The following is a 27,290-nucleotide window of genomic DNA, read 5'->3' on the forward strand; positions in this document are numbered from 1 at the left end:
AAATAATCTCTAGAGCAGCCCACTGGTTACCCAAACCATCCTGAATGTGTTTACTCGATGCATTTACTTTTCTGCAGATGCAAAGAAATGGTATCCTCAGCTTGTGTCCTTGCCCGTGCTGCTACCATCTGCATTTAATGAGGGTTGTAAGCAGCAAAAATATTGGTGCAAAGTAATTAAAGAAATCAGTACTCTCAAGGACAATTTTGCTGGTCATTGCTTTTTTCTCCTGTCACGGAGAAGATTTTTAAATTAATTCCTTGCACAGTCTGAGAAAGTGAATCCACTTTGCTGCTTACACTTGACGTGCAAATTTAGGTCATTGCTCAGATTCATCATGGATTTTGCCAAAGGACTCCCACCGGAGTTGCATCTATTGACATCAGGGCTGTCTTACCCCACTTATGCTTAGGTGTTACTGTTGGTCAGTAAGGGTCAAGGGAGACCACCCACAGCACTTACGAGTTCCTAGGCCTCCCCTAATGCTAATGCTTCCCATAGTGGGCAATAGGTTGGTTGCTTTTTGTGGTCTGAGCTGAGAAATTAAAATTCCACCCAACATCTGTGGTCAACCAGGCGTATGCCAAAAGAGGTAGAGAAGTAGCCAGGCTGCTCCTAGATGGAGAAGTTCCCACAACCTGTTTTGCATCCTGCTGGCCTTACTACTGCTCAAAGATTGCTCCTGGTAGTTTATCTGCTAATGCAGGGATAGATAACAGAGCAGCCCAGAGTCTTGCACCTTTATTACTGTGCAGTGCTGCCAAAATGACGGTGTCCTTAATTGTGTGCTCAGGTCACTCGCGCTGAACCGCTTGTTAGGGATTTTGTGCAAGGTGGATTTAAAGCATGAGAGGATTGTTCTCAGCTGGGTTTCAGAAGTGCTTTTTCTTTAGATTATTTGCCAGCACTTGAATGGCAGTGGGACTTCATTTTTAATTAAATCTTATATTGACATAAAGAATTATCAGTGATGAGTACAATTGGAGTTGACTTCTAATCAAAGATAATTCTGCATACTGGAGTGGGTTTGAAATGAATGAATGTCAAATGTAATTAGATGGTCAGATTCTGATCCCTCAGCCACGCTCATATGTACAGTTATAAGCCAAATTTTGCTTATTTATGCTAATGCCAGCTGAATATGATTGCACTGTGTCTCTAATGCTGTAGGGAGCAAGATTAGGGAGGGCTCCTTGTGGGCTCCTGTGCATGCTCCCCCCAGCCCCCAGTGTGAAATAAATGTTGGAACTGAAAAAAAAAGGAGGTCAGCTGCCACGAACCCATCTGTCGTGTGCGGAGCCATTTAGGATCAAATTTATTTTCCTTGGGTTTATTACAGTGAAATAACTCATTTGCATTTCCCTCTCCTTAGGTTTTCAGCTATACCAAGGGGAAGGAGCAGTGTAGGTCTTTCTCTGAGGGGAGGTTAAGCAGAGGCTCTCTGGCAACAAAAATAGGGAAACAGAGCATGGACTGAGAGCTCTGGTGAAGGAGTAGCTGCAGAAAGGGGAGGAAGAAAGCTAACTGTGGTATGAGACAAAAAGGGTGCTGCTTTCACCTTAGCCACTGCCAACCCTTGTTTCTGTGTACTAGTGAGGTGATGGGAATTAGAGCCAAAGGCATGTTTTACAATAAAAATAAAAGGTGAAATGAAAAGTCCTCACACTGATTTTGGCACCTACACTGGTGGGAGAGATGACCTACTGAATTTGTGGAGTTATATTGCAGTGGGAGCATCAGATATCAGGTCCTCTGCGTTTACAGCCATATATAGTTTACCATTTTGCTCTTTACCTGGGTTGTTAGTTTTTTTCTTACTGTTACTATTGCTTTTTGGTTTATGTACATCATCTGGTTTGGGTAGGAGGAGCAGAACAAACAACACGGGCTGTTCCAGATGGCAGACAATTTGTATTTCTGCTCAGGGTGTCTAGTGATGAGCTAGCAAATACTGTAGCATTTGAATTGAAAATGCCCTTACGTGCAACATGTAAAATGTTCTTACGGAAATGAGACCATAAAGTACAAGCCTTGCTATTAATCTTTTTCCTAAGGCTTGCTACTATTTGAAGCAAAAGCTGAAATTTGGTACTGAAATACTTCATTTTCATTTATTAGAAACAGGTAATGGCACCTTGTGCTCACTTGCAAGGATTTCTGCATGAAAAAGTAAAGCTCCCAGCTGTGGGCTTAAGAACTATAAAAGATGCCTCCATTGCATAAACATTTCTTTGTGAATTGTAAAAACTGAATCCACCCAAACTGAAGGTGTTGAAATACAGCTCATAAAAGAATCACTGTAGGAGTCACTGGTGGACATAAAATCGTGAGTGAGAAGTGTGCAGAAGCCTTCAGAGAGATCCTGCTGGATAATCAGTGCCGAGGTTTGGTTGTCCATGAAGGGGGAAGAGACCCACCTCAGCAGGATGAGCTGCAGTGGGCTAAACTAAAATTCTTGTTGCTGCAAGAGTGGGGCAGAAACTTTCCCTCCTTGTGTTGGGGCAGGAGTATGTGGCTACCAATGGCTTTGATGCCCACCCAAGCGTGTCCCATGTGCTTGCACATCTCCCATTTGAAGGAGAGGGCTCCATCTCAGCTACAGCTCCTTCTCTGTGCAGCCCTGCTCTCTGCAGCCGTGCGGGTAAGCCCACGTGGCTCTGCTGTACGCTAAAATTAACGTCTGAAGCTCACGGATCTGCTGGCCTTTCACCGGCTGATGTAGGCTTGGGAAGCGTGCTTGTCAGTGTAGCCATATGCTACTATTTAGGAATATCTCTAAGCCTTGGACTTTGGTGGAACAAATGCACATGATTTTATTCTGGCAACCAAGAATAGTTCTTCAGATGGAGCTCACAGTTCTGTACAACTCTAGCAAATGCTGCCCTGCACAAGGAAGGAGCAGCCTGATCACTGGGAGCATAAAATGTGCCATGAAGGTTGTAATTGGTGTAACTGGATGACCAGCAGAAGACACGTTTCTACAAGTGCTTCCAGGAGACCCCCACCCCATGGAAATGTTCCTGACACCTACAGAAATTATGAGCCTGCTCACTCATGCCTAAGAGTGCTTGTCCTGAAAGTGTAAAAACTCTTGTGCAAGAATTAAATTTCTTGTGAAAGTTTTTATAATGCTCCTGAGCACTCTTAGCCACATATCATTGTCAATTTTTTATATTAAAAACTGCAAAAGGATGTCTACGTTGTCATCCAAGACACATACCTCTGTACCTTCTCGGAGCCTAGGGAACAAGGAAGTAATAAATTCCAGGTGCTTATTTGGGCTACTGGCCATGCTGACCTTGTATTGCCAAGGTGATTCAATTAAATCAGAAGGAAGAAGTTGGAAAATATTAAAAATTACTAGACTTTAGGCTACAAAAGCAAGCAACATGAGCTGAAGGTTCACTGAATGAGCTTGGCACTGAACTGAGCCTGTGGAAGTTTAGAATTGCCTTGTGCTCTTTGGGCTTATGAGAGCAAAGCAGAAAGAATTTGCTGTTTGGGAGGAGGACATGACTTCTAGGGCATAAGCAGTTCCTTCCCTTATTGCGGTTTTCTTTTGGAGAGATGCGTAGTCCTGAATGTTATCTTATTGCATTTAAATTTCTTACCTTTGTAGGCCAGCCAGCCCAATAAGCAGAACATAGACTTTGGTGCAGATGAGGGAGGAATGTTTTTTTTCTTTCATTAGTCTCAAAGATAGCAGCTCATTTGTTAGACACTCCCCAGGTTTGCAGGTAATAAATGTACCTAGCATGCCAAACAGAATCATTTGACTTTTCCACTCTCATTAGTAAGTGGGCCCCCTCAGCTCACCTTAACCTAAATAATTATCACTTAAATTTTAACAGACAGCCTGCAGACCACCGCAGATCAACAGAAGAATCAACATACAAACTGTCTCACTGTAGGGATTGCCTCTCCTTAGATCCAGAATGGGCCTTCAACCATGTGTCACACAAGAAAATAATATAGGAAAAAAGGATTGTCAAGGATGCTTTCAGTCACTCAGTCCTGCCCACATTCCCATTTAATCAGTGATTATACATAATCCTGAAGTGTCCTGGAAGCCTTAGCTGCAGACAGCTCCCTCACACCTTACAGCAATTCTAGACCTGGAGCCGTAACTGTAGCTGCTACAAGGAGAGAACAGGAGGAATCCAGAGCACCACCACCACTCTGTATTGCAGCTTTACATGGTTGCTAGCACGTCTAGCAAAACCAACTTCCCCTCATCATGTGGTAAGCAAAAAATACCATCTCCAAATTGGTCATGGGGAAGAAGCAAAGAAAAAAGGGCTGTGCAAAAGTCAGGCTAGATTTAGCAAATATGTTTCTGCCTGAATTTCCCCTCTTGACTTGGATAAAAGTCCACACTGTTTATCAAATATTTAGGCATAGTGGGAGGTAGAGGTCTGTGCTGACGGTGATAAAGAGAGGGCAGCCCTCTGGAAGTGATGGTCCATTCCCCACTCATTAGCTCAGGCTCAGCTGGTTCCCTGTTTCCAGACTGAAAGGAGAGCTGAGAGGGGGGACTTTTATTTCCCTGGGGACAGAGACATCATCAATTATCTGCTGTTCTCTGCTGCAAGCTGTCAGCGAATAGGGCAGAGGAGTACTGATAGGATTTCACCTTATCCCTTGACTCACTGATGGGCTCATCATTCAACTGCTGTGCACTTAGCATGGGCAGTACTAATTATATTAATTATACTTCTACGCAGGGCATGCTTATATTAGCAGTAAGGAGACTGGTGTCTTTTTAAAATGAAACATCCCTGGTTCATTAACTATATAGATTTAAAAGTGTAAGTGTAGCCATTATATCCATGATTGAAGTGGATCTCTCAAATCACCAAAGCATTTAATATCATTTTAGATGTGCAACTTGCATTATATTGAGAGCAAAATTTCCACTGCCATGTAGAAGACAGTAGCATTATCTCACATAACTGCTAAATGTAGACTTGGAAACTTGATTGCTACCTTGGCGTAGCAGCAGAATCCCCTTAGCAGTGTTGAGCTGTGGGGATACCCGTCAGGCCAGTAAGAAATCTGGGTGAGTCCTCATGGGCTGAGCCTTACTGAAATTATACTAGCAACTACATCCATGCAAATCATCAGGATACAACTGTATTATTAAATTCAGAGGTAGGTTTATGTAGTTGATAGCACAGAGACCTGTGAATGCTTTAAGAGGCAGGAAAATAAACCCCTCTCAAGAAAGGGTATCACAACAATGTGACAGATACTCATCACTCAAAGTGTATTTGTGAGATGTAGGTACCATAAATAATCCATTGATGCAGTGCCCATATGCAGCCATTGTCCCTGAATCTGGGCCAAGGGGCTGGTGCAGAGTCTGCAGTTTTCTGAGGTTGGTTGGAAGTATCTGAGATGTCAGCAATATTAGTTTAAATCTTAAGAACAGATTGTGCTTGTACAATAGAGCCAACCTCTAACCTGACCAACGGAAAATAACTGAACAGAACTGGGAGATTTCACCAGTTCTGACTCTGTTGCCTCCTTTTAGCTCAGTTTTCTTCTGTACAGAAATTAAACATACATTATTCACCAAGATTATGTATAATATATAGGGAGAGGCCACAAGCCTATCTGGGCTATGAGTTCTGACCATTTTATGCAAAAGCAAAGCAAAAGTAGCTCCAGGCAGGTCTTCAATTTGCATTTCAATTGCCCTTCTTGCACATTTTTTCTGGTATCTTGAGGAAAGTCTTAGCTACTAAAGCTTTTCAAAGCCGTCTGAGTGCTTGAGCAAAATAAAGAAAATAAATAAGTACATTCCTTTTCCAAGATTATTTATTTTTTAAGTTTGCCCAAAGGAAGAGAAAACCAAAACAGTTCCAGTGTTTCTGCACAGTCACATTTGGACACTAAGACCCTGTTCAGAGTGAAAGCCATTCATCTTCTGTTCATACTAATAGAGACTCATTCCGCAGAAGATGCTAGTGTTTTCACAACAGTTTTGAATCTAAAGTCCTTATCTTTTCATAGCTGATGTGGTCGTGATTAGTACCCAACTTCAAGTTTTGTTTTATCTCACTTATTTTTTTAAGGAATGGTTGATGTTTATGCAACTATATCTCCTCTGACTGTCAGTGTTGTTTAGCTCCTCCTTGGTCTCCAGATGTTGTCTCTGTGTGTGTGTTAATCATCCTGTCAAGCGATGCAAGTGCTGAACACTTGCAAGGGATTTTCTGCTCCTTGGCACTCTGGACCCGACTTGTAATGCAAATCCTTGTATGGGAGCATGCAGATTGGAGCCTAATTTTCTCAAGATTATTTGCAAACCCAAAGGGAACTTGCTGCACAGACCCCCAGAGTGCTGTGGTCGGGTGGTTTCCACTCTGTCTCCCAGGAAGTGGCTCTCTGTGGAGTTTTAACTGTTAAGCATGAGCTGGCACAGAGAAACTGTACCATCTGCAGGGATGTGAAGTTTGACCCTGGAAGCTGCAAAATGCCTTCTGGCAAGTTCTGTGCCAGATATTAGCAAGTCTAAGCAGAGCTCAGCCCTGCAGAGGTGTGCAGAGAGCCTTATGCAGCTAGGGGTGAGTACAGAGCCAAATTTGGGCTCTCGTTGACCAAAGACTCAGGTACCTCCAGCTGTGGCTGGAGTATGTTTATCCCTGTTCCTGAGCCTCTCTGCTCCTCTCACCCTCTCGCCTGACCATAGGTTTCTGCCCAATACAGGTGCTCATGGTCCTGGTCTGCCAAAGAGCAACTCCTCTGTCCCAGGGGTTTATCCTTGCTGTAGTTAAACTCTCTGAGCCCTGAGCTGGCTGGGCTGCATCTAGACTAAGCTAGGGACACAAGTGGTGGTGAAGTACCATTACCTCCTGACCACAGCAGAGGCGAAAACTGTCCTTGACTGCACCCCATGTGGTATTTCTGAGGCTGTTCAGTCTCGGGGGCAGCCCTCACTTCCGAGACAGAAAGATGTGCTCTGGTTGGGTTGTGCAATAGAGGAACTGTCTCATTAGCAGTAGTGCTGCCAGTGCTGGGACTGGAAGAAGTGTTTCTGGCAGAGATCTTGCAGAAATATTCTTGACAAAGGAGCTCCTTGGGCAATGCAGTCCCCTCGACAGAGAAGCAGTAGCTTGCCATGGCACCTACTGCCACCTCAAAGAGTATTTGCCCAGCTTAAGGCTACAAATTAAATATAACTGAACAGTGCACAATGTTTCCCCACATATTTGCTTTCTGCAGTGAATGTTTGCCATGCAAGCACCACGTAGCTCTGGTGCTTATCGTTGATAAATATGTTCAGTTGTGAAGGCTCACCGTGTAGATCTCTGGCTTTCACAAATGGCTGCGGTTTTGGGCACTTGCAATCATTCCTCATCTGTGGGGTTGAGAGGGCTGTTTAGACTTGCTGTCACACCCCCAGCCCTGTAGGTCAGAGTTTCACAGAACATCAGCTCCACTGCCTGCAGGCAGCTCCAGCCCCTGCCATACCATCCTGCTTCATTACCAAGCTCATCTCTTAGCCCAGCTATTGGAGTGAAATGAACTGGGGGCATGGGGCAGGCTGGGTCTGGCTTTTAAAATAGATGGAAAAAAACTGTTAAAACCCCTCTTTTTCATTTTCTGTCAGGTTATTTTTAAGCTGGCCTAGTTTCTCAGTCCATTTCACAGCACAGTGGTGCCATCAGCTGAGCTGATGTCCCAGGACGGATGGAAGGTGCGGAGAGGATGGGTCCTGCAGGATGGGGGAGCCCATGTCTGGCAGCACCTGCTGACCAGCACCTTCTTCTCTAGCATCCGTTTCCCTCCTGCTCCCTGCCCCGCTGCCTGGCCTGTGTTGGCCATGGTGCTCCTCACAGCAAAAGGCCATTCCTTTTGCTAGAGCAGCACAAAACCAAGCCAGCAGAAAAATCAACTTAATTCTCTGCCAAGGGCAGAGACAAGAAAAATGATGGATTAAGGAGGAAAGGAAGATAAAGGCATCCCCCTTTTCCCTTGTGGCAGCAGATAGAGCTGCTGTGAACCATAGCACTTCTTTGCTATTTATTTGTGGGTGGATTGAAATCATCCTAGTTTGGTGTGGATGCCAAGCTGGGCACTGGAAATGAGCACACAGAGGGCAAGGGCTTCCTCCCTGCTGAAGCCCCCCTGGACACATGAAATGCAGAGCATACAGTGCCTGGAGCTTGTTTACTCCCCTCTCTTCACTGTGGAGAGCATCCCTCTCTCATCACAGCATGTCATGGCTGCACATACACCCACCGTGTCTTCCTTCTCAGCAGCCCCTGGGCTGAACAGCCATGGGAGCAGGGATCAAAGGGGAGCTGCAGGGCGTTCATGATGTATCAATCCTTTTAAAGATTATTATTACATATAATCACACTTCGTAGTGATGGTGAGTGCCTCCTAAGAGCTCTGCACACTCCCATAATAATTTCCAGGACAGATGGGGACCCTGGGGCTGGGGGTGAAGCATGCCAGGCATGGCAGAAACTGGGGATGGCATTGGGATTATCACACTGAAGTATCTGGTTTCTAGTCCCACATCCAGACCCTCTTTGTGTCTCTGGTACATTTTCAATAGACCCTGGGCTGTAAGTCAGAAGTTTAAAATAGAACCATTTTGGTTTTGAGTGGGGATGATTTGGCAATGCAAACAGATTTGTGCCCTGGCTTGTAGCCCCTCGTGGGGTTCAGGTAGCCCTTAATGTCACTGATGGACACCAGACTGTCCAGCCTCATTAAAAGAGACTGCCTGCCTCTTACCATAACTCCTTTGTCACTGACATGCTTTCTGTTGTTTTTCAGGAATATCTCCGAGGCTTCCTGAAATCATGTCAATAGGATCACATTCATTCTCCCCAGGAGGTCCTAATGGGATTATTAGAAGCCAGTCCTTCGCTGGCTTCAGCGGGCTTCAGGAAAGAAGGTCCAGGCAAGTGCCCTTGCTCTATAAGGGGAGATTCAAAATCAGGCTGTAAGGTAGTCCTGGGCTTTAGAGGATGAAGGGGGAAAGGAGGTGAGAGAGGACTTCTTTCTCTCTGACTGTCTGCCAAATACAGTGTCCTAGGCTAAAATGCCTCTATATATTGTTTGTATAACTAAGCTGTTACCCTCTGCTTGTTTGCCTCTGCCACATTAATGCAGGGCTTCCTCACATGCCTCAGAGCTGTGAGAGAATTTCAGAGAATCATTTTAACTTATGCAGTGATCTTTTCAACATGTGAAATGTACAGGAACATGATACACTTCACATCACCCCCAGTTCAAGACCACTGCTACCTAAAAGACAGTTGTGTCATTGCTGCACTGCTATGAGTTCAAAACAAAGCTGTTTCCCTGAGTGTGGCTGCAGAGGCCTTTCATGCACTTCCCTTTAGCTGGACAGGACTTAGGGCTTTGAGTCAGGCACGCCCAAGTCTTCAGTCCCTGATGCTCCCAGAGGCTACTTTACAATTGATTTTAACTTGTGTAGTCTCCCAGTGCCAGACCACCTTAGCAATTGAGGAGGAACAGCAGGCAAAGGGTTGCCTCCCGTTGTCAGCCCAAGTCAGTGATGGTGGTTAGATGCTAACCTACCCCCCAGAAAGTCACCAGAGAGGCACCTGTATGCAGGACAACAGCCCTCACTTTGCCATACACTCCACACTCAAGATACACTCCACACTCAAGATACACTCCACACTCAAGACCAGTGGTGTGATACTGTCCTCCAGAAGCACTCTTAACCAAATCCCAATCTTCCTTAGGAGCTTCAGGCTTTACACCTGAAATTATCTGGGCTCCCCTTTCTTTTTAGCACCTGGATATAGCTCAGCCCTCTCATGGGCTCTCTAATGTGAGTTAGGACAGGCATGGTATAAGACAGAGAAATGTATGATGAGCCTCAGACTCGGCCTTGCATTACCAGACAAGCATTTGGGTCTTGGGAAGCACTTATTCCAGGCTGTTCAGATTCTTAACCTGTAAAGAAATGCAGTCCTTTAACTGGCAGGCACAGAAGCAGGTTCATTTTGGCTAGCAGAGATAATATCAGAAGATTTCTTCAAGCTACACTCCTTTGAGATTTCTATGATTTATAGGGATTTCTTCCTCTTTGATGTTCATTTTGCAGGTGTAACTCCTTTATTGAAAATTCCTCTGCGCTCAAGAAGCCCCAAGCAAAGGTGAAGAAAATGCATAATTTGGGCCATAAGAACAGCACCACGCCCAAAGAACCTCAGCCTAAAAGAATGGAAGAGGTCTACCAAGCCCTGAAGAGTGGCCTGGAGTAAGAGCTTTTATCCTGCTTGTTGATTGAAGCTTTCTGTGACATTTTAGAGCCTAGGGAAACAAGAACAGGGATCCTTCCTCATAAGAAACAAACATACACCTCTTGAAGTGTGGATTGTGACACATAGGTTCTAAAATATTTGTATGGGACACAGGGATACAAGAGGCAGAATCCCATTTCCATTCCCATTTGAGAAAAGCTCCAAAAGCCTGGGATCTCAACATCAGATTTTTTTCCCTCTGATCCTAGAGTCCTATCAAAGGCTTGTATTGCCTTTCAGATAACATCCCAGATGATAACAGGGCTTTTATCAGCCAGATACAGGGGCAGCGACTGGAAGGCACCAGCCCATAAACTAAGCAGCAGATTAGCTTACTTGGAACTGGTTGTTCAGTGTAAAGAGAACACCGAGCTCTTATACACAGTTAAATAAGTGGGCTCCTATTTATTCCCAAAAAGGCAGCAGGGAGCTGCTTTTAGGACAGATCAATGCAAATGAATTTTTGTCTGTAAACACATCCAGCCATTTGTCAGGCAGATTCTCTTTTAGGATGGTCATCAGCCAGCTCAGTATGTGCTGCAGGGCTCATGCATCGTTCTCTGGTTTGTGTTTGCAGTGAGTATCTGGAAGTTCACCAGACAGAGCTGGATAAGCTGACTACTCAGTTAAAAGACATGAAAAGGAACTCACGCCTGGTACGTGCCACGCTTTTTCATCGTGTTGATGCACCGTGGCCTTCTTGAGGTGCTGGAGCAGCCAGGGGATGGGAGTGGGATACAGGGAATTTGCTCTCATGCTCTTCTTCCCTTCTAGCCATGGTCTTGTTTGTGAGTTCTGTTGATTGTCAAACACTTCTTTCTCATGGTGCTGTTGTGTTGCAAAATTAATCACAGTTTCGTGTTTTCTGTTGCAGGGAGTCCTGTACGATTTAGATAAGGTACGTTGCTCTCTTTAACACTCATTTTGCAAGGAGGCATTAATATCTGTACAGTGTACATGGAAACCTTGCTCAGAGGGATCTCCTAGCCATGCCAACACCTGCATTTTCAAAGGAAGAAGTCCAACTCCCCTCCTCTTCCCAGGGGCTCTGGTATTGCCCACTAATGCAGCATCAAACACAGTGTGCTCATTAATCTGGCATCAGATGTACCCCATCAACCCTTGTTCTGAGGTCTGCCAGGTCAAACTGGCTCTGGGATGGGCACAGGCAGAGAGACAGACCCCTGCCAGGGAAGGAAGGAAGGAAATGGAGGAGAGACTTCCTTTTTCTGTCAGCTGACAGCCATTAAATCCATTCCCTTGTACAACTTCTCTCAGCCAGCTCCAGTCAGATGGGGGCTGACAGGGGAACACTGGGGGGCTGGGCTGGGATCCAGCTCAAGCCCCAGTTCATTCCTGCTCCTGCCAGTTCTGAAGAAGGAAAAATTGAAAATATATTTTCCCTGAAGGAAAACTTGGGTGAAAGAAAAGTTTTCCAAAATATTTCCTGAACAAGTCTGACATTTTTTTTTCAGTCAAAATGCCAAGCTTGGGTTTATCCTCAAAACCAGCTTGCTAAGGAAGAGAATGGATCTTGAAATGCAAAACATGATCAATATTAATACAGGATTTCAAAGTACTGAAAATACTGGGTTTTTCACCTAAAAAAAGTTCTGCTTTCTTTAATTTTAATAATAATTGGAAAAACCTATCAAATAAAAACTCATTTTTCTTTAAAAATACATATTAGGTGTAGAAGTGAAGGAGCTCCATTGTGAGCAGTAGCTTAACAGTAGTAGGGTGGGACAACTGATTCCAGATTCATGGTCAAGGAAATCCTGTGTGTTTTAAGGAGGAGTATTTCTGATCCATGGGGACTAGCAGAGCTAGTGTGGCAGTGTCCTACCGATTTATTTAAAGGTGCCTCACCCTCTGCCTTTTGCTTTCTTTCAGCAAATCAAAGCGGTCGAGAGATACATGAGAAGGCTGGAGTTCCACATTAGCAAGGTAATGTGCTCTCCTATCGTCTTTCTTCTGCATCTGTTCCTATATTATTGAGGAAACAAACCCTTGGCCTCGTGCTACCCCTTTGTGCTGGGGAGGCCACTCCCAGATTTGCTACTTTTTTCCATGATAGGCTGGTGGTTGGAGCCAGAGAAAGGGTTTCCACAAAGACCCCAAGGTCCAGCCGTGCCCCAAGACACTCCCACATGCTTTTAGGTACAGAGGGAACACAGGGTTGGAAACTTGCTGGGGAAAATCTGTCTCACAGCATGCATATTGTCAGACTTTAGGTAGAAAGAGAGTTGCATCTGAAAGCAATTTAATTCAGCAGTTATCTCTAGCACACACAGCAGCTAGTTTGGATTTATTCCTGGATTTCACTGTTAATGCTTTTGCTGCGTGGTTTGGGGCCCACATCCACTTGAATACATTGGTGAGAATATTCACTGGAGGTACTTGTGATTTATACTAATACGTTTTAGAGCTGGACAAAATCCATGGCATGTATTCTCTTACTTATAAACATATCTGCTAGTGATTAGTTGCTTTTTTGAGCCTGACAAAGGAATGGATTTTTTTTGACAGATGAAACGTCTTTTGAGAGTAATTTGAAAAGCATTTGCGCAGCTTCAAGTCCTCTAATTATGACAACCTATCCAAACCTTTTAATTTCAGTCTTCTCTTACTCTTGGAGCCAAAAATAAAAATATAAATCATAAGGTGATAGACTGAGATTTTGTTCCCCAAGCCACCTACTCTCTTGCTGGCAACATGAATGGCAAAAATTAGTACTTGAAGAACGTTTCCATTCAAATCCTTCCCACTTCAGCCTGCTCAGAGCTGATGGTTTCTGGGTTTATAATAAGAGTGAAAAGCACCAAACGCAAGTGGTAATGCTGGTCAGTGTTACTCAGGATTGCAGAGTTCATGAGTTCACTCTCCGTAACCCACAGCAACAGAGACAAAAGGAACTGATTGTGTGGCGTTAGAGCCTACAGGCTTGGGCAGGTGGAGAAATATCTGTGTTACCAAGGATAGAGAAGCTCTTTTTCAGCAGTGCTTAATTAGGCCCACAGAGATGCCTGCTGCCTGCCTCTGCTCTGTAAAGGAAGCAAAGCAAGGAAAACGAGGTGCACGACAGCAGATCCCACATACTTGGGGAGCAGATGAGATGTCCTAGTCACACTCACATGGGCAAGAGCAGGATATCAATCCCAGACCAAGGCTCCACTCTGATGTCAGAAGTAAATACCAAGTGACAGCTATTTATAGTAGCTGTTTTTAGCTTGCTGGCTCGCAAGAGAAACAAAAGTGAATATGAGTGCAGAAAGCTTTTCTGTAACTTCAAAATGGCAAAATGTTACCTGTGTCTTCACTACCTTTTGCTGAACTCTTTCACTTTGCAAACATTCCCTGTTTTGGGTAGGGTGCCCTCAAGTCAGAGGCTTCAGCCACCCGGTATCCAAGATAGCCTTGTAAAAATGGACCTAAGGATTTGAAGCCATCAGGAAGACAAGTCCCGTTCCTAACAAGTTAGCAATAGCACTTTTTGTTAGAGGTTAAGCAGGCTTGGAAGATGGGATTTGAAACATGCCTGGATTGTCACATCAGGCTCATCTCTAACACAGCAACACAAAGTCATAGACTGATGAAGCCAAGGTGCTGGGATGCTTTCATAGAAAGAAATTCTGCCATGAAAATCCATTACTGAGCAGGAGCACCATGGGACGCAGGGTGATCTCTTGATTTCAGAGATAACAATGGAAGAAGTTATTCTAGGTAAAACCCAAATATCCTGTTTTAGAAGGGACATTAGAAGCAGAAAGAAGAGACAGCTTCTTCCATTCCTGTCATTCTCCTTACCCTGATAGTCAGGTTAAAAAACACACATCTTCTGTATCTGGCACATTTAGTTTATAAAAATATAAACTGGTGTGTGTATATATATATCTACACACACACACACGTGTACATATATATATATACTACTATACTACTATACTACTGCAGACTCTTAATGAACAACTCAGATGGAGTAAATATATATGTTCAGTGCAGGGATTAGAGGGAAAAGGGAAACCAAAGCATGAGATGTGTAAATCCATTGTCCTCTGAAGCTAGATCCAGGTGAGACTTCAAACAGTGTGTGACTATGTTTTGCGAGCACTTACAAAATGTTGGGTGCCTAAGTTGTGTCAAAGAAGTGTGAGAAGATGACTAGGGAATTATTTAAATGCCTGGGGGGGTTGAAGTTCACAATACTTTTTAAATTTGACATCAGCTGTTTGTAAGCCCTTTACTTGTGCTGATTCCAAGTATTATTCCCAGTTTCTGGAGGATGGATGATAAGAATTCAAAATGTCACTCCCAGCTTCCAGTACTACCTATTAGTCAAATATTGCAACAGCCTTGATCCATGGCTGGCATTAGGGAACCAAAGCCACCGCTGACCCTGTTAAATGTGCCTTCCAGTTAAATAGCACTTCCAGTCGCATTTGGCAGTGTGGGCATTGCAGTTGCCTTTTAAAGAGCTCTTCCAAAGTGAGATGTTTGACAAGCTGGCTGCATTCCTGCCTCACTGTTATGATGGGTAGAACAGGAGCAGCAATGCTTAGAGGCATGCAGGGCAAGCAGGTGAATTGCTGGCATCTACTGTTGCTCTATTGAGATTTTTACAGTGGAAGTTACTTTTGTGTTTCCCGTAGACTGCAACAGTATCACAGCTTCATTTCCTCAGCCCCTCCATTGGATATAATGGCTTGGCTGAATTTTCTTTTAATGCAAATTACTTCATTGTGTTGGTTTTATTTTGCTGGGTTTTCTGGGTTTTTTTTCAGTACACTTTCCTTGTTCCCTCTAGGTGGATGAGCTTTACGAAGCCTATTGTATCCAAAGACGCCTCTGTGATGGTGCCAGCAAAATGAAGCAAGCTTTTGCAATGTCTCCTGCCAGCAAAGCAGCTCGAGAGAGTTTAACTGAAATCAACAGGAGCTACAAGGAATACACAGAGGTACATCCTCATCAGCTCATTCTTTTCACTCTCATGCTGTTTGAAAGGCATGGGAACTTTGCCACTATTTTCAGGGAGAGTTTCATCCAGACAGAAGAAATAAAAGCAAACTCAGCAAAGAAGAATTAGTATTTGTTGTTCTTCAGGTGAATACCTGGTGATTTACAAAGACAGGTTACATGGGTTCAAAGAATTCCTTGAAATAACAGTTTAGACTCTGTGAGAGCAGGGTTATACCCAGGAACTGCAGCACAAGAGCAAAAGCATAAATCTGCCCCAAACCTACTTAAACTCCAACTACCTCCTTCCTGCGTGTGGATTTAGGGATGGCAGGTTGACTGGAAACCGTGTGCATAGAGACGTGTGCTGCATCCTACCTGTTGTACTTGCTCTGATCAAAATCTACTTTGTTAAACAGGCAGTAGATGATGGACAACAGTCTAACAGTGCTGCAAACATCCCAGCACACAAGCTGTGCCAACCTTCCAAAATCTGAAGGAAGAACTGGAGAGGGTCTGATACCCATCTCCCACAGTCTTTTTTTCTTAATGTAGTCCATGTTTCTTGAAAGATTAAATCATGGTGGGAGCCACTTTGCCATAGAGCTGCTGCTGCTGGCACACATCTTGGCTGGAGAGGACCAGAACAGTGACCAGGTTACACTCCAAGGACCACAGCTTCCCTTTTGCCAGCAGGAGGATTAGCACACAACAGCAGAGGAGCACGGAGTTGCAATGTCAGCAAAAGCAGGCATAGCTGCCATTTTTAGGGTCAGACCTGGCTAAATAAGAAGGATGGCTCTGAGATTGACTTTATTGCAAAATATCTTTCATTTGCCTAACAGAATCTATCCTTACAAACAGACCTTAAAAAAAAAAAAAAAAAAAAAAAAGCCCAAAGAGGGCTTGTCTGACCTCACTGTTTCCTTTTCCAACACAGAACATGTGTACCATAGAAGCAGAGCTGGAAAACCTATTGGGGGAGTTTTGCATCAAGATGAAAGGTAATTGCCTTTTCACCTTTCCCTTCTTTCTCCAAAACAGTAGCAGTTGCTGCACACATTGGTGAGGGAATCCAGACGTGCTGTGGGACATGTATTTATGAGAGGTGGGGTTTCCCAGCCCCTCACACCCACTGCTGAGCCTTCAAACCCCCAGCTTACATCCCTGCCCACTGCAAAGGATCACAGAAACGGGAACACCAATGCTTACAGAGTTTCTGAGATTCTGCTTTTTTGTTTTCTAGACTAATTACCTCCCACAATGACTCCTCCCGACAGCCAAAGCAATTCAATTTCGAAGGCTGCTGTAATTTTTGCCACTATTTCTGTAATTCTTTGAGAAGACTGGGAAATTATGTGAATTTCCATGCATGAACTTGAAATTCAAAATACCTTCTCAATTTGACATCAGCTATTTCTAAGTCCTTTACTTTGCTCATTGTGACTAATACTATTTTTGACCAAATGTGAAAACAGCAAAAAGCTGGGGATAGTTTTCCTAGATAACTCCATGATAGCATTCACCTTTCCATTTTATTCCTTGTCTTTATGACAGGGGAATTTATGGGTTTAAATACAATGGAATCAGTTTTACCTGAAGCCTCAGTGGATCATCAGGTATTGCTAATGCTGTTATCCCTTTAAGACTCAATGTCTTAAAGAAGAGATTGGGAGGGAGAGATTTTTTGGATCTTCAGTCACTGACATGAAAATAGTTCTGTAAAACAAAATCAGCATCTAAATATTCATGAACTCTTAATTCTTCACTTGAAATCTTGCCATTTAAAACATCCACGGTATTGCTGGTGGAGTTTAGAGAGCTCACAAATCTCATACAGGGTTTTGATTTTGCCTGCCTTGTCACAGTTGTTTCCTATGATTGCATTGCATAAGATTAAGATTAATCTTAGATTAAATTGAAATAACTACTCTGTGCTCTCATATTAGAGAAAACAATTGCAGCAGCTGTTGGAGTTCTCCTAGCTCCATCCCTCAGGTTTTAGATGAACACACAAGACTGAGCCAGATATTTCTGTGCAGAAACCCACAGCAGAACCACAGCATGGACATGCTGAATGAAACAGCATCACAGAGTGTATAAAGGGATTTGCCAGCTCCCTTGGAGCATTTCTTTACTTGCTGTAAATGCAGTGCACAGTTCCTGACAGCAGGACGTGTTGCAGAAGGTGTCACAGTGTCACAAATGGCTGGGCTGGAGAGGTCTGGCCCCTTCTCTTTTGTATGCCAAATATTCCAGCAGAGCTCAAGGACTCTGGAGAAGGGAGAAGGTACTGCACTCACGTGTGGAAGCAGAGCACAAAGCACAAACAGCAGCTGCTTCTGAACACACTGTGCATCACATAAAGAAGCCCAAATTAGAAAACAGCAAAGAGAAATGCTGTATTAAGTATTCTCTAATTAGGGCATCTGAGATTTCTATCTAGATAGTTTTCCCTAGGAATAGGAATCCAATAGGACAATACAGCTATTGCTATTGCTAAGGCTAGCAACAGCTCTAGCACAAAAGCTTGCAGATCACACAGCAAGTTTCCCCCTTAAGTTATACTGCAGCATATCCAGCTAACTTTAGGATCTAATTTAAAATCAAAGCATTCCTCTCCCCAAAGCTTATCTGTTCCTAGCCATTCCAGTGAAAGTTATTTTTATTTTGTGCCCTCTGTCACTTACACTGAAAGCAAGCCAACCTACACAATGCTCTCAGGAAGCAGGGGAGTTGCACAGTGCGACTGGTATTTAAAGAAAAAAAAAAAAGCCTAATCATTTTTCAAAATCAAGATAATAAATGTGCCAGCAGGCTTAGATAGCTGGTCAGGATTAATCAGTTGTTGAAATTTACCAGGGAAACCCAGTGTGGAAATTCCTGTATGGAATCTGTGTGTCCTGTTATGATGTACAGAAAAGTGCCCTTATGGCTGTTTGAAGGGCCAGGACAGCAGGAGGTGAAAAGGCCAGATGTTTCACTCAAGGGAGAGCAATATGCTGGCCTGACACACCAGAGGCTCTGTGACATGGAGCCCACCACCAGCAACCATGGTCCAGGAGTCCAGCATCCTGCACACCAGCAGAGGTGCACGTGCTGCACGAGCTCCAGGTGGCCCTGCCTGCTTACTACAGCCACATGCTGACCCCCCAGGAGCAATCTTCTGTCCTGTCTGCTTTTACAAAGGCATGGTGTTTGAAACTGTATGATAGAGCCATTGGTTCCTGCCATTATTTTAGTCCCCAAAAGCCATTCAGTCACCAAAAACTTGTTTCCTGTGAAAGTAGTTATGCCCTGTTGTCAAGTCAGCCCTAAGCCCCCTCTTCATTATGCTGAAAAGGCTTGACCAGCCTGGTTGGGCTAGTCACAGATCATAGACCTAAACATCCATATGGGGTTTTAAGCTGGAGTTTCCTCACCCTCCCACCCCATGGACTGGGCAAAGAAAGGACCCTTTATTTTCCTCCGATGCTTTTGGTGATGTGTCCTAGCAGAGATCAAATTCACTTATAAAAGCATGCCTGGGGAGAGAGGAGCAGTGGTGGAGTGCTAGTAATCTTAAATTATTTATAAACAGTAAATAAATTAGAAAGGAATTGGTAATATGAGTTCTGTGCAAGGGCCTCTCTGTTCTGCCAAACACTAAGATGAGCAAAGAAAACTCTTTTCTGGTCAAAGAAATGGAAGAGGCAGATAAGCAGATCACAGGGACAGTCCATGACTGCCTGCAGGATTGAGTTGCTCCTGCAGGACAGCTAGCAGGACTAATTCATCCCTGCAAATACAGCCAGCACTAGGGTTCCTCATACTTGCCTTGATTTTAACACACCTCTGTATGTTCTGTTGTGGCATTCCTTTCTCTGCCACAGGTTTTGTATGTGGCTTCAAGATGGTTTCTTTGGGCACTGCAACACTAGAGGCATAGATTTAGGCTTACACAGGCAAAGCTGGGTAAGTTTTTATACCAAAACAAGTGCAACGGCTACAGACTGAAGGGATCTGTGAGAAAGGAGAGGCTCCCTCTGTGGGAAAAACAACCAGCTGAATCCTTAAGAAAAGCAGGTCAGCAGGCCAGGAGAGGAGTGGTAATTCCCCTTGGATTTCAGCATGGTGCCTCAGGAAACTTTCATTTCATATGCACAGTGCTGATACAAAAATAGCATTATGTCCTACCTTAAAAAACCCCAAAGCCAAACATATATCACAAGTGCTTTGCTGTGCTACTTTTCCCGCTCCGGGGAAAATGGCATTAATCTGCTATTACAGATGTCAGTCATGTTTTGTGATGCACTTACTATTGGAAGACACTCAGCTCTCCTGGGAATGATAATGTTATGAAAAGGCCGAGCAGGAGCCCTCGTTGCTTGCTGTGTCTCTATAACGACGCACTAAAAAGGGATCTGTGTTGAAGTGTGGAGCTTGGTCGGGTTGGCTTTGAGCAGCACAACACGGCGATCAGCAGCTCGCCTACACCCCACCATGGGAAGGGCTCTCAGCTGAGTGTCTGAAGCCAGGTGATGTCAGGAAGCTGCTTCTCCTTTTTCTGTAATTATTGTATAAAAGGAAACTTTAGGCTCTCGTGGGGAAAAAACGTGGAAGGTATAAATCTTCCATGAGCAAGAAACCACAGCCCAATGAATTTTATATAAAATAAAGAAGAAAATAGAAAATTAAGACGGAGGGCTGTCTTGGTTTGGAAGGTGCACAGGCAGCAGTAGGAGGGGGGGATATAAGCAGCAGCTGGGGGGGGGGCTGCAGGAGGCTGTTGCTCTCTTCTGTCCGAGTGTGGCAATGGTGGCCCTGGGCACCCCACTGCACTCCACTCCTGGGCTCAGCTGCACTTGGCAGCCCAGGCCCTCCCACAGCCCCTCTGTGTCTTTCCTTCTCAGGTCTGGCTGGCTTCGCTCGGCTCTGCCCAGGAGATCAATATGAGGTATGTCTGCGTGGGTTTTTTGTTTATTTAATAGCAAAAGAATCAAAAGGAAGGCAGATCTCTGCTGCTTTTTACATCACGATGAGTAAAACCTTTTCACATCAGCTCCTCAAGAAACAGCTGTTATTTTTCCCATAGGTGCTCTGAAAAACCTTGCAGTTCTCTGTATGTCTGCTTTTGTCAGGGCATCTGTCAGAAGACCTGGATTTTGCATTCAGAGAACTGGGTGATGGCTATTCAAAGAATGATGAGCTTTTTTTTTCAGCTTTTAAAATTCTTATTTGTGACAAAAGTTTCTAATTCCCCTGGAAAAAAGCATATGCCCCATCCCATGCACGTAGGGCAAATGGAACACATCCTTGCAAGCATCCTTTACTGAATGCATAGGCTCTACTTCATCTTAGAGCAAAGCAGCAGAAAGACACCGAATAACCATTGCTCGAGACCCAGATGTTACCTGCTGTGAGGCTGCATCAGGACCTCTGGTCATGGCAATATTGCAGAAGAGAACATCAGGAGCCTGTTAATTAGAGATGGATTAAAATAAAAGCCTCCAGCTCTACCAGAACAGAGCTAACCCTGCAAGAAATTTACAGTGGATTGCTAGTGGATCCCCCCAGCCAGTACTTCCCAGCTGCCTCAATCATAGATTCATTTGTTCCCACTCCCATTCCCTGTGACGAATGACTCCTGCTGCTCTAATTCCTGCTTCCTCTGTGGGGTCAGTTAGTTGGTGCAGGCATCTTCCAGCCAGCCCAAAGTGGTCTTCCTGCTCTTGATGCTTCAAACTGGGTTACTGCACTATGGATGTCATTCGTTTCCATCATCAGACAGCCAAAACCTCGCAGCTGGGGAGGTCTCTGATGGGGAATGGCCAAAAGCTCACCTGCCTGGGCAGGCAGCAGATCCAACAAGTTGTAAATGTTAGGAAAGACCAGGGGTGCTTTCATCCTGCCCTCCCAAATCTCCCTTGCCCTGCCACTTTCCCTGTAAATGGAATTAAATGCCTTGAAGCTTTGTTATGAGTCATCCAGTTACATGAAGGTAAAAGCTTGGGTGAGGGGTACACTACCAAAAGGAGCAATTAGGAGAGCTGAGAGAGAGAGAGATCCTCCAGTAGGTTTTTCCTTCTGACTCGAGGGGAAGCAGAAGGGCAGCACCTCCACCACTAACTCTTCCAGCCTTTCTCAGATCCTTTCCCCAGTTCTGCTTCTGATATTTGTGCATCATGAGAGCAGATTTCTCAAGAAAATAAGAGGATTTTTCTTTTTTAGATTTTCATGCGTTACGGTCGCCAGCGATGGAAACTGAAAGGCAAAATAGAAGTGAATGGCAAGCAAAGCTGGGATGGAGAGGAGATGGTTTTCCTCCCTCTCATTGTTGGACTGATCTCCATTAAGGTATGCATGCTGACTCCTTTGCCTGCCAGCAAGGCAGGACTCAAGAACCTGCCTTCTCATGCACCATCAGCAAAAACATAGAAGCAGATCATTAAACTCTTTAGAAATGAGCCACAATTAGTATTTCTGACACACCTACTAAAGTGCTGTAGTATTGTCCAGTTTAGATACAAGACTAATCAGTTTGTGAGAGCTGGGAGAGGTTTTCTTCCCAAACCTTTTTATTGCTGTTCCACCTCTTCATTGCTCCTGGCCTCCCAACACAATTATTTCCTGGCTGAAGGTCCATATGCTTTCTTTCCAACAAGCCTCCAACCTAGAGATACCCATTCTCTGACCCCTGTCCAGAAATTGCTGCTAAAAACCATTCTAGATATCCCTGGTTAGGCAGCTTAAACAGAAGAATGTCTCAGAAGTCTTAGGGGAAATGGCCCACTTAGACACTGCAAAGACTTTATGGAAAAAAATGCAGGTGATTATAAAACCCACAACCAAAATAATCCCAAAGGTGTGAGACAGTAGGTTTTCAATGAAAGGCAAGTTGTGACACAGGGTGAGTCACTCTTCTCAATCTAACTCACAGGTTTAAGGTGGAAAGTTAGGAGAGAACCCCTTTTTATAGTACACAAGAATCCCAGTATTAAGGTTAATGTGTATATTCTCTTCCCTTTTTGGACTCTGTCCAAACACTTTCACATAAAAGGTTCAAGAACTGGCTTTCAAGCAAACAGCCAAAGGCTGGTTTGTGTAGTAGCTGCATATAGAGCTGTCACTCTTGAATTTCCAGGCAAATATATCTCTAAATATGAATAGTGTGCTATTCTTACTGTAACAACATGTATGGAGGTGGTTCCTCAACAGTAGATCTGTGGAAGTCCTCACCAAAGGCCATCCTTGGTGCAAACAATTACATGGTTTCAGAGTTACAGGAGAGAAATACCTGGAAGAGAGCTCCCTTGGGAATTATTAATTAGGCAGGTTACATCAGGAGATTCCCAGTCAGGAATTTGTCAACTGCTGAGAGACTCTATGCCCTCCCTGTTCTTACTCTTCCCTTGGGCTCTGCTTATTGTTAGTGCAGAAGATACAATGCAAGACCAGACAGCCCCTTGGTCTGAGCCAGCATGGTTGTTTTTTTCTGACACCTATAAAAAACATTAACAAAACATAGAATAGTGATCATACACATGCATTTCTTAAAAAAAAACAAAACAAAACCACCACCACACCTCAGATTTTTTCCTTAAGTAATGCAACAAACAATCATGTTTTAGAAGCCTTTTAGCAAGGGGGCTAGGCCAGACAATCAAAACTATTACTTTGGGATTAAGGATTGCAATGCCTTGTGCGGTCCTAAATATCCTGGTTTGTGTCTCTTACAGGTCACAGAAGTTAAAGGACTTGCTACTCATATCCTTGTGGGAAGTGTAACCTGTGAGACAAAAGACCTGTTTGCAGCTCGGCCTCAGGTGGTTGCAGTAGACATTAATGACCTTGGCACAGTAAAGCTGAACCTTGAGATCACCTGGTAGTAAGTAGAACTGGTTGGTCAATCAATCAATCAATCAATCAGCTGTAAAACTTCAACCAAAGAAAAAAATGGTTCATCCATGTGGGCTGTTCTCTCCATATTTTTCTCTGCTGAGGAAGACTGTCAAGGAACTGTGGCCCAAGTTTGGTATATGAGAAATAGTTCATGGTCATCCACAGTTTGCCTGCCTTTCCTGTGGTAAAGAGGGTTGTGTCTAGTTGAGGCTGTTAAATTAGGTTTGGTAAGTACTGACATTACAAGGTATGGGAAGCACTTAGTGATGATAGATCTCAGAATTGTCTAAAGCTTATACTTCTTCGAAGCTTATAAAGGGGACATAACTGAGTGCTTATATATTCTTTTTTTTTTTAATATGAAAAAAACAGTGTAAAAATCAGTGCTGGATTTATGGATTTACACTAGCATAGCCAAGTTCAGGAGTTGGCCCATCTTTAAAAGTTGGCTTTTAAGGGCTTCATACACCAGAAGAGTGATGGGAAATCTCTTGGCGTTCTCTCTTCACATTGGTCAACCTAGGTGAGCTGGTAGCCTTAGGATACAAACCCAATTCTCACTGTATTTTTATGAAATAAGCAAATGTCTTTTCTGAAGAAGCATTGACACATTTAACTTTTACAATCATGTGTGCTGTTTCTTGTAATGCAATAAACATGAAGCCAGCAATAACAGCTCCTGGTTTCCTTTATAATGCAACAGCTCTATTAATAGTTGAGCACCTTTCTCATTAGTATGTGTGACACTTGGCAACTCAAATCCAAGAATACTTTTCATGTGAGAAGAATAACATCAGACTACGCTACATAAATGATTTCTGAGTGAACACTTTTATCAGAACCAAAAACCACACTTCTGAGACTGCTGTCTAATTAACAACATTTTCTTTAAACACTTCAGTTTAAAAACTCGCTACCTCTGGGTTTTGATGTGCTAATAAACCACCTTTTCAAAAATCCTTTCTATGGACCTGAAAGTCCCTCATGCTCAGCCTAACAACCTTTTTTTCCTCCCCTCTTGTTTGTGTATCTGTAGCCCCTTTGATGTTGAAGACTTGACCCCATCCACAGGAAATGTGAGCAAGGCATCTGCTCTCCAGAGGAGAATGTCCATGTACAGCCAAGGCACTCCTGAAACACCAACTTTCAAGGACCACTCATTCTTTGTAAGCTCTGCTTGGCTTCGTGTTTATGTAATGAGAAACCCTAGAGCAGTTCAAACACTGCAAACATTTCATTGCTTTGCGTGTCTAAGCTTTTTTCCCCTGGTTCTAGGAGGTTACCCTTACAAATACTCATAAAGCAAGTGCATTCCTAGCTGCTAATCCTAAAAGAAGGTGACTATGACCCTGCCATCTTTGAAAGTATGTGGCCAATTAATGCATACCTATCCTTCTTGCCTAACTGCTATGATACTTGAATAATCCTAAAAAAATGTGTTTTCATTTTGCAACAGTAGTTAAACAACCATTATAGCACAAGTATTTTTAAGTATCCTGTAATAAAATTTGCCCCTGTACGGGAGATATTCACAGGGTGTTCCTACATTTTTGCATGAATCAAATTCTGAATGCTTAATCAGGCCACCTGTACAGAGATTAATTTTACAAGTGCCACATCCCATGCCTGTAATTTAGTACTCTGCTACAAAGCATTCATTTAACTTGCCCTTCCTCACACCCTCTTTGCTTTAAATGTTGAAGAAATGGCTGCATCCCCTGCAAGACAGGCCAAAGTTGACAATCTTAGATGCTCTTCAAGACACTTTCTTTGACAAGCTTCGTCGCAGTCGCTCTTTTAGTGACCTGCCATCGCTCAGGCTAAGCCCAAAAGCAGGGCTAGAGCTCTATGTGAGTCCTGGTTTTCGTTTGGTGAAGGATTTTTTCAGTCTCTGTGTGGCATCTCCATTCCCACGCATGCTTCATGTATTGCTCTCTGTTGCAACTCACTCATTTTGCTGACTGATTAGAGGGCAGGACATAACTGAGACCCCATGCGGCTCTCATTAAATCAAAATTCCTCTTGGTTTCTGCAGAGATAATGATCAGAAGTCAATTATCTGTGGGCAGAGAGCAGGGCAGGAACACAAGCCAACAGTGTTCTTAAAAATTACCTGCTACACTGACTGACACTCTACATTTGCCTTGTAATGTGACTTTCAGAAGCTAAAAGCATACCCATGTCAAGGGAAAGAAGGAGTAAACCTTTGACTATGATTATGTTTAGGGATAAAAAGCTGCTAGAATACTAGAAAAAAACCCCACAAGTTTTGGACACTTAAACCTTAAGCTTAACAACATGTGAATGCCTCCAGTTCTTTCCAGCAAATTGTCAGCAAAATAGTAGTTGCCTTCCATCTGTGCCATGCATTTCCGTGAGTTGGCCGCGTAACAAAGCCAGATCTGTAGGTTAGATAGGCAGGTTGTCACTCCTATAGTGATTTTTCCCCATACGCCAGTCAGAGATTAACATATATATATATATATATATATTTCTGACCTGATAATTCTGGAGTCTGTATAGGCTGCTTTTGCTTCTTATATATCAGTGTCCTGCTCAATACACCACCAATTTTGCTGTCTCATTTCAGCAGAAACTCATGTTGGACAGGACTCCTGTATAACTCATGTTCAACAATTGTTACGGACAACCATGCCACATGCAGGACATTGAATAAAAAGAAATAGCATGGTACTATCACCATTAAACCACCATGACACTAGAGAAACTCTTGGAGCAAACTGTGTTACATTTTATGGATTGCTACTTTAGAAGTCAGAAAATAGAACAGAAATCTGTAATGAGTAGGAAAATACAGACAAGGTGGCTTATGTACAATCGCATTAAAAAGGGCCATGGTACAGGAACTAGAGCAGTGCACTGGAAATGCCATCTTAGAAAATATAGTAGGGTGAGCAGAATTCATGTCTCTCTTCTGGAGATCGCTTCCTAGAGATCTCTGTTTAGCAGAGATGCTGAGCCCAAATTTTCCAGAAATTTTCATGCTGAAATTGAGGAGTCATGCCAGATGAAAGCGGAAGTTTGATCTGAAATATTTTTTCCATCTCTCAAGTCTTGAATGCTTCTTTAATCTTTTTCCTTGCCTTTTTCTTTCCTGGGCACATGCTGTATTTTTTTCCTCTTTCCAATGCTGCATGGAAAACATTTTCTCCCTATTATCTTTTCAGTCGAATTTGCCAGATGATGTCTTTGAAAATGGGACAGTGGCCACTGAGAAGCGGCCTCTCTCCTTCACTTTTGGTGACCTGCCTTACGAAGATGCCGTGCCCCCTGCCAACTCAGCAGAGTCCTCATCTGCTCGTGTCAGCTCCAGCCCTGACATCACTGCGACCCCCACCCAGCACCGAGCCCTCGAGTCCTCCCAGAGCTCAAGCCTAGACTGTAGCAGCAGCGACTCCCGCAGAGACTCTGTTGCTGAGCCAAAGGACCTGCGGTCCCACGGAGAGGGAGCAGTGGCTGAGAACAAGAACACCCCAAGGGCAGCTCCTGAAGTTTGCCAAAAAATCTCTGATGCTGGGAGCGATCGTGTCTTTGTAGAAACAAGTGTCCCGGTGTCTCTCCTGCAGGACACGGATGAAGGTTCAGAACTCAAGCCCGTGGAGCTGGATACCTATGAGGGCAACATCACAAAGCAGCTGGTCAAAAGGCTTACATCAGCAGAGACACCCCTGGCCCCAGAGAGGCTGCTGTGTGAGGGATCCATTAGTGGGGAATCAGAAGGATATAAGTCTTATCTCGATGGAAGCATTGAGGAAGCCTTGCAAGGGCTTCTCTTAGCTCTTGAGCCACATAAAGAGCAGTATAAAGAGTTTCAGGACCTGGATCAAGAAGTGATGCATCTAGATGACATCCTAAAAGTGAGTACATTTTCAGAAAATACTACCCTAAAGAAAATCTGAGCAGGTACGCTCTCCTCCCTTGCCTTGCAAACGTTAACGTAGGCTTTCTGGAGAATAGTAGAATTCCCTGGTAGCAGATTTGCTCCTGCTTGGAGCATCCTTTCACAATGTTCCATTTTTTAACTTTTGTCAGCAATGTGCTTATCATAGCCTTGTGTCCTCAAGCAACAGATCTTTTATCAAAACATGGGGGAAAGAGAAAAAGGTGCTATGACAGAAGGGTAATTAAATTATACCC

General features: G+C 43.7%; 1 protein-coding gene and 2 long non-coding RNA genes across 4 annotated transcripts in view; 1 reads left to right on the plus strand and 2 right to left on the minus strand.

Moving 5' to 3' along the window:
* The window catches only part of RIPOR2 (RHO family interacting cell polarization regulator 2), a 68,817-nt gene that overhangs the window by 25,713 nt on the left and 15,814 nt on the right, over positions 1–27,290 (plus strand). Inside the window, exons 2-14 of one of the 2 annotated variants that reach the window (XM_069004293.1) lie at positions 8,794–8,920; positions 10,100–10,255; positions 10,876–10,954; positions 11,173–11,196; positions 12,192–12,245; positions 15,103–15,252; positions 16,192–16,255; positions 20,144–20,187; positions 21,462–21,587; positions 22,970–23,118; positions 24,169–24,298; positions 24,836–24,982; positions 26,321–27,010. In XM_069004293.1, the coding sequence (XP_068860394.1) occupies positions 8,794–8,920; positions 10,100–10,255; positions 10,876–10,954; positions 11,173–11,196; positions 12,192–12,245; positions 15,103–15,252; positions 16,192–16,255; positions 20,144–20,187; positions 21,462–21,587; positions 22,970–23,118; positions 24,169–24,298; positions 24,836–24,982; positions 26,321–27,010 (1,940 nt within the window). The remainder of the gene's footprint in view (positions 1–8,793; positions 8,921–10,099; positions 10,256–10,875; positions 10,955–11,172; positions 11,197–12,191; positions 12,246–15,102; positions 15,253–16,191; positions 16,256–20,143; positions 20,188–21,461; positions 21,588–22,969; positions 23,119–24,168; positions 24,299–24,835; positions 24,983–26,320; positions 27,011–27,290) is intronic. The other variant, XM_069004294.1, reaches the window with a different exon arrangement.
* Positions 15,967–19,794, minus strand: LOC138104932 (uncharacterized). Its single transcript, XR_011148327.1, has 3 exons — positions 19,550–19,794; positions 16,848–16,970; positions 15,967–16,033 (listed from the first exon to the last, which is right to left on the minus strand). It is a non-coding gene; the product is annotated as an uncharacterized lncRNA (long non-coding RNA).
* Positions 20,645–22,945, minus strand: LOC138104933 (uncharacterized). The gene is made up of 3 exons (XR_011148328.1): positions 22,907–22,945; positions 22,528–22,732; positions 20,645–20,707 (listed from the first exon to the last, which is right to left on the minus strand). It is a non-coding gene; the product is annotated as an uncharacterized lncRNA (long non-coding RNA).

The sequence above is a fragment of the Aphelocoma coerulescens genome, chromosome 2 (assembly GCF_041296385.1).
Source record: "Aphelocoma coerulescens isolate FSJ_1873_10779 chromosome 2, UR_Acoe_1.0, whole genome shotgun sequence".
In the NCBI taxonomy this organism is placed as follows: Eukaryota; Metazoa; Chordata; class Aves; order Passeriformes; family Corvidae; genus Aphelocoma; species Aphelocoma coerulescens.